General features: G+C 38.1%; 1 protein-coding gene across 3 annotated transcripts in view; it reads right to left on the bottom strand.

The window, feature by feature from the left end:
* Window positions 1-3,886: 3,886 nt before the first annotated feature.
* madd (MAP-kinase activating death domain) overlaps window positions 3,887-7,078 on the bottom strand; it is a 53,437-nt gene continuing 50,245 nt past the window's right edge. For all 3 annotated transcript variants that reach the window (XM_062427037.1, XM_062428116.1, XM_062427799.1), the window contains 2 exons: window positions 6,256-6,302; window positions 3,887-4,489 (listed from right to left, as the gene is read on the bottom strand). In XM_062427037.1, the coding sequence (XP_062283021.1) occupies window positions 4,376-4,489; window positions 6,256-6,302 (161 nt within the window). In that variant the 3' untranslated portion in view covers window positions 3,887-4,375. The remainder of the gene's footprint in view (window positions 4,490-6,255; window positions 6,303-7,078) is intronic.

Genomic DNA, 7,078 nt, shown 5'->3' with positions numbered 1-7,078 from the left:
TAAACAGATTTAAAAAACACGGTAGTGGCTTCACTGCAGCTGGCAGCACAAAGTGTAGATTTAAATTCAAATGTACTTTTCTACTCCACTCAGCATCTGGTCAAGCAAAAAAACTCCTGCCTCCATCACATTGCAATTAATGTGAACATTTAACTTACTATTTGTAGTTCAGAGCTTTAAAAAAAATACATTTGGAAGGATCCGACAGCACCGTGTTTTTCCAGAAACAATGTCAAGTTACTCTGGATAACCGTGTCAACTTCTGCTGACGTGTTACTGCTGTTATGTAATTTTTCAATATTTTGAGCAACACAAAATAAATATTACACTTACTACACTTATAATGTGTAGGTACAGTTTGCAAAAGTTTCAGAAATCTCAAAAACCTCTGCATATAAAAACTGTTGAAGCATTACAGGATAAAATGTTTAAAGTAGTTTTGGTGAACTGACCCTTTAAATATCCAGACTTACTGTTATATACAAAGCTATCATATTACAATGTAATGTTGATGAGCCTGTTTTGTTCACTATTGTTACTGTAAAGCTTTCAGCCTTTGCCAAGTTATTTATTTAAGGCGTTTTTTGATGTAACCTCAAAACATTAATGAAGATGTTTTTTTTCTCCAAAGCAAACATACAGAGACTTGCTTACCATCAGTGCGTATGATTGATGTGTGGTTGACTGTGCGTACAATTTTTTTATGTCTTTATTCCCTTCATCCAGTCTTAAATAAAACTTTTAAAAATATATTGTGCTAATGTTCAATCTGGAGCCAAATGTTTCAAATCATCAGACAAACCTGCATTTTGTAAAAAAAAGAAAAAAGAAAGTGTATCAGCACCTTAAATAAATCTTCAAACCTCCAAATGTCGTATCTTCTACTCATTTACACACACACACACACACACACACACACACACACACACACACACACACACACACACACACACACACACACACACACACACACACACACACACACACACACACACACACACACACACACACACACACACACACACTTAAATTAGATTATATTATTCATAAAAAAGAACAATGAGCTGCATTTGGGACAACTTTATTAGATTGCCAAAGCTGTACATATTCTATAAATACTTTTTCAAATACTGGAATACTTACACCTGACATCTCATTTCATTTATTCCCTCTCGTTACAGCAGCCGGCAAGTACAATGACAGAGGTGGTTGTAATAATCCAGTTTTAAAAAAAACAAAACAAAACTTTGACTTAAGCAAGTGAGCTGTGTCCCATTCCCAAAGCAAACTGAGATGCTTCAGACTGACTTCGGTCCTATTTACACATTTGATGTGTGGCGTTAATTCATGAATGGAGACAAACAGCTTGTTGAACATCCTACTGATTATTTCCTTTTACACAGTTTGATTTACTTTACAAATACGAGCAAATCAATAAAAACATCTTCCAGTGATATTAGCTGTACCGATATATTGCTGATCTGGAGAAACTGTTCACCACATGAACTCACACAAACGCACGCACGCACGCACACACACACACATGCACGCTCACTGTGAAAGTTAACGGTTCAGCAACGGGACCAGATTCAACAGTTCTTCACTATCACGGAACAGAAACGACATTAAGACTCGATGATCTCCGCATGGGGGGAGCAGATGAACATGTCTGAAGGGTAAATCCACGACAGGAAACTGCAGCTGTGGGTTTGGAGGATTTTACACTCGATCAGTGATGTGAAAGCAAATGCTTGTGTGTTTTTTTTTTTTTTAGACTGCTTGTGACCACTAAGCTGAGTGAGCTACAGCTAATCGTTTAAGTCAGCTAAAAAAACTAATGTGGAAAAAATGCAGTTTTCTATTTCTCCAATGTGAATATTTGCTGTTTTCCTTTAGTAGTAAACAGTATTTGTTCTTTGTTTTGTCCGACCAACAGTCTACAACACAACCTGAATAAGTTACTTAGATAACTTAGATTTGGGTAACTTGTATTTTTTTGTGACTATTTTCTCATCATTTTGACCAAATTATTAATTCTGGGAAAAATCCACAGATGAATAGACCATGAAATTAGTTCCAACCTGAAGTATTCTTACATAAATGTCACAGTTTCTACAAAGATTTAAGAGGAAGCACAGACAATATTTGGATAGTGCATATTTTAAATTCTAGGTCAAATTTTTTGATCGTCCGTGTCTGATTTTGTTTTAAACCAACTTATTAAATCAGGGAAAAATCCACAGATGAATAGATCATGAAATTAACTTTTTAGTTAGTTCCAGCCTTGCATAGATGTTGTCACAGTTTTTACAAGTGAGTTATTCATGTTAGAAAGTCTTTAAAAAGATTTAAGAGGAAGGACAGACATTATTTTAGATGCTGCATATTTTAAATTCCAGGTCAAATTTTTGTGGCCTGTGTCAGAAATTGTGACATTTTTGCTGATCTTCTGTTGGCCGTTTATACTTTTATGTGTTTAAAGTTGGGAGAAAAGCCAAGTTCTTGAATTGCATTTGGATTTCCTGGTTCAGGTCAACAGAAGTGCAGCAGAATTCAGTTTCAGAAAATCTGACAGTTTACTGACCTGTTTAAGACATTAAATACATTAATGGCAACCGCTTGCCAAAAGTGTGACATCATCCTCGTAAGTGAATACACAGTCGAATATAACGCTGCTCTGTGATAAGTTGAGTGGGAATGTCGAGCGTCTGCTTCAAACATGCAACCGACTCAGGAGTGTTCATGCATTATTCTGGGATGTTCACCTCTACTGTTGAGCACTTGTAGCCAAATTATATAAACAGCCTAAAATAGTTACTTTTGTTGTGTATTTGGAAGCAGATGTTAAGTTTTTATGTCTCGGGTTGTCACTCGCAGTCTGAACGTTATAATGTGAACAAGGCAATGTGCCAACTTGTATCAACGGCTCTGTGCATAAATAAAATATAATAACATCACGTGGCTTAAAGTGGCTGAATCCAACTGGAAAAGCTTTTTGTAAGGACTCTGCTAACACTAAAATGATGAAAAGATTAAATTAAAGTTCCTCTCTACCTGAAAACACCTGGTGTGACATCACTGATCGGGGCGTGGCCTGAGTGCAACACGCTCCAAAGCTTTAAACACTGTGCAGAGCAAAGTTTGCTGCCATGTGTGATCTGGAGTCGATTTACCTTTTTTTCTTTTAAAGACAAACTTTTAAACAGTCATATCACACTAAATTCATCATATTCACTTCAATCAAAATGTTCTATAGAAAAAAAAAGTTCTTTCTTACATTCGTCACCCTGTGAAAGCCAGTTAACTCAAGAAAAAACCTGGCTCTGGCAATGGCTAACTACTTGGTATTGCACATCAAGCAAATCAACAGTTTGTAACATTTTTTTTTCTTTTTCAATGTACAGTAAATATATGTATATATTAAATAAATACTATATATAGAAATATATAATATTTATTTATTATTTTTGTCATCCTCAACATGCAATTGATAACAGCAGACCACAGACGAGAGACTTTACAGTAGAACTAGAACAGCAATTCAGCCTGGCGGGGCCAAGCTAGGGCAAGAGAACACATCTGAGAACACTCACATTATTTTTAGGGTTCAAACACCTTTTTTTTTTTCTTAAAGAAGCGTTTACATGCGGTGCTCTAGTGCAGTGTACAGTAGCATTTATTTAGTACGGGACATCCTGCACTATGAGAGGCTCTCTGGATGTTTCACCAGTTTCAACTTGGACGGACTGGAACTTTACAGTAACCACGTAGCACAGAATAACTCACACAGTCGTATGGAGACGAATGGGAGGAGGTTTTTGGAGGGGGGGGGTTGAGGGTTGAGGGTTTGAGGGAGTTGGGGTGGGGGACATCTCTGTAGTGAATATCAAGGCTGTGCACGGGACCTGCATGCACTCTGTGCCTCGGGGTCTATCCCTCACATCACATCTCCTATCGTTGAAAAACAGTTTGGTCTTGGCAGCGGGAACAATAGAAGACGTTCACAGAGAGGAGGAGAGATTGAGGGAGGGGGGGGGGGGGGGTCACGTCAGGCAAACATTTAGCAAGTTGGGTATGATCATCAAGACGACAGCGATGACGAGGGGGTTTAGAAGTATTTACACAACATCACAGACCAAGGTTAAACACATCTACACGACAGGGTCTAAAAAGGGTCTTAGGCTTGTATATACAACAAGGGGGGTTAAGGGGAGTGGGATTTGTGTGCTTAGAATAAAGTTAGGGATTGTCAGAAGTCTGTGGTTTAAGAGCTGAGATGCCATTTCAAGTAGAGAGGCACGCTGAGGACGGAGAGAGAGGTGAAGGGGGGAAGGTGGGGGAGAAAGGGAGAGAGGGAGCAGGAGCAGGGTGTAGACTAGCTAGGAAGGGGTCTCGGTGACAGAATCTTGGGTTTTCCTTCCGCCTCCTTCCCCTTCACTGCCGCCACGTAGGAGAAAAGGCAGAGGACCGAGTAACAGATTTGATGTGCCTGCAGAGGAGGAAAATAAGCATGAGGGAGAAGATTGTTGCCGTGGTGAAAGGTTACAAAAAGATGTCAAGTCTAAAAAGAAGATACGACCAGTTTGACCCAATCTCAAAGATTTTGTGCTTTTGGTTTTCTTTAGAGTGACAATTTTTTTAAAAGCAATGTCAGAAAGTTGCTGGTTGTCAAGAATTTGAACAAATGGAAAAGTTGCCCCCCCCGTGGTCACCTCAACTCAACTTTTTGCCCCAAACACGCTCTGAGTTTGTAGGTTTGCACCAATCTGAGCTGCACGCAAGAATCGATTTCACACATAAGAGTGTCACCTGAAATTTAACACAAGCCGAGCGTGAACAGAAAAAGCTGACCCCTTTTTCGTTCTGGATCCACTTCTGCTCAAAACAATCATGCTGAGCACTTTGGATGAGGCTCTGAAAGAACAATAACGATCAATAAATTGATATCGCCTCCTTGAGGACTGAGATTGATCACCTGCACCAGTGGGAGAAAAAAAAAAAAAAAAAGGCATTGAGGCCGACATTAGCTTTGCATTAAAAATCACAGCCCTCTTATTCCTTTCAGCTGCGTCGGCCAATCACAACTTTGCAGAGTTGTAAAATTTGTCTGTGAGTTTTACAACAATGTTTTGGCATGTGATAAACCTTTAAATGCATTAATCTGAAGCTCCAATGCCACTTCCTGCATTGTATTTCATTGTCTTGCTGTAACCTAAAACAACAATTCCCACCACTGCAGCCCCTATAAGAGTTTTAATTGTTTTAATCCAGAGTTTATTTCAATCTTAATATCACATAACTGCATGTGTTAGTGCACGTGTGGAGCATGTTTGGGGCCTTAAACATCACAGGAAATCAAATTGTAGTTGTTTTTTGTTTTGTTCTTTAAAATGATGATTTCATTCACTGATTCTCCTCAAATGGAAGAAAAACAAAGTTATCTAATAAATGCTATAATAAACAACTGTGAGCATATTACTCATCTGGTAACCTTTTCTGTTGTAGTTTATCAGACCGGTCCTCATTAATGTGTACTATGTTCATCTTTTCTCTCTTGTTTCATTCTCCCTTTGAGATCCTGTTTTTCTGTATGTGATGGATGTGTTAATGTTTGTCTGTGATAAACGACTCGGGGAGAGAACGGTTGCTTTGCCGATTTATATTTTAACATTCAATAAAAAATATATTTGAATCATAACAGGAAGGCTGTTAAAAACTGAAGCAGCTGAAAGTTGAACCTGGCTCAACTTTTCGTTTTTTTGGTCTGAACAAAATAACGTCACCAATAAAACATGTGCATAAACACACTCATGATTACTATAACAGCAACGGGGAAGTTTCTGTTGTTGATTCAACGATTATCACGTCAGAGAATTAAATTATTATCACTTATTAACATTCCACATTTGCAAAATATCGTCTCAGTTTCCACTTTTCTTTTCTTTTCTTTTTTTAATGCAGTGCTTTTTCAGACTAACTCACTAAAGGCAGATAATGTTGACGCATTCCTCTCATTACACGCTGGGTTAAAGTGACCAAAGGACCAAAATCCCCAAAGGTGCCGTAATCCTTTAATGAGCCGAGAGTCAAATAGTGTCACTGCAGCACAGAGACTAACGTGGCACATTTTACATGAAGTGTTGAGAGCTTCCTTTGAGATTGTAGCCGTTACCTTTTTGTCACTTTATTTCATATAAATATGAACTTCTACACAGATATGTCAGGTGTGGACACCTGGAAGAGGTGAGGACTCACCATGGGGGTCTTGTACTTGTGGATCACCACTTCTTTAGTTTCAGGAACTATGCCGATGCAAGAGACAAAACAAAGAATTCAAGGGCAGCAGGAACTTCATTCTGTTCATGTTTGAGAGCTTGAAGGGTTAAGGGGGGGGGGGGGGGGGGGGGGTGATATCTGAACAGGGTGTAAGATGAGATGTGGGCCAAGAAGAGTCCACCACACACCAGCCAGGTTACTGTTCACATCACAGAAGACCAAATTCTGCTGATAAATCCTGTTTTTTTTTTATACAGCGGAAAATGATTATTAATAACAAAATGGCTACTCAAGAGATTCAACTCTTTTAGAGCTGTAAGTAATGATTATTTTCATTATCAATTAAGCTAACAATTAATCACCTTGTTTAGTTTTTCAACATTTTCAAATCTTGTATTGTCAGAGTAAAAATGCAAACATTAGGTTCACCACCGTTTGATGAAAAAAACATTAAATCTTCACATCTGATGAGCTGAAAGATCAGCGCCTTTTTGTATATTTAGATAAAAAATGACTAAAATCAAAATAGTACCAATTATTTTTCTGTCAATTGACTAATTCACTATCAATGATCATCTAATTGTTGCAGCTCTGAACTATTTTTACTTTTAAAAAAAGTGTTAATGTGAGTAACAGCTGACTGTTGGTGAGGACATTCACGGACCCCAGAAATGGACAAATAAAAACACAAATGTCTTTCTTTCTTTTTTAACAAGAGACTACACAGGTTGTAAAGTTTCAAATATGAAAAACAAAAAAACCCCACAAGAATAAAAAAGGACAACTTCCCCTCCACAACCCC

This window comes from Scomber scombrus, chromosome 1, assembly GCF_963691925.1.
Source record: "Scomber scombrus chromosome 1, fScoSco1.1, whole genome shotgun sequence".
NCBI lineage: Eukaryota > Metazoa > Chordata > Actinopteri > Scombriformes > Scombridae > Scomber > Scomber scombrus.
The sequence above is the reverse complement of the archived record's forward strand: the minus strand, read 5'-3'. Positions and strand labels throughout refer to the sequence as shown.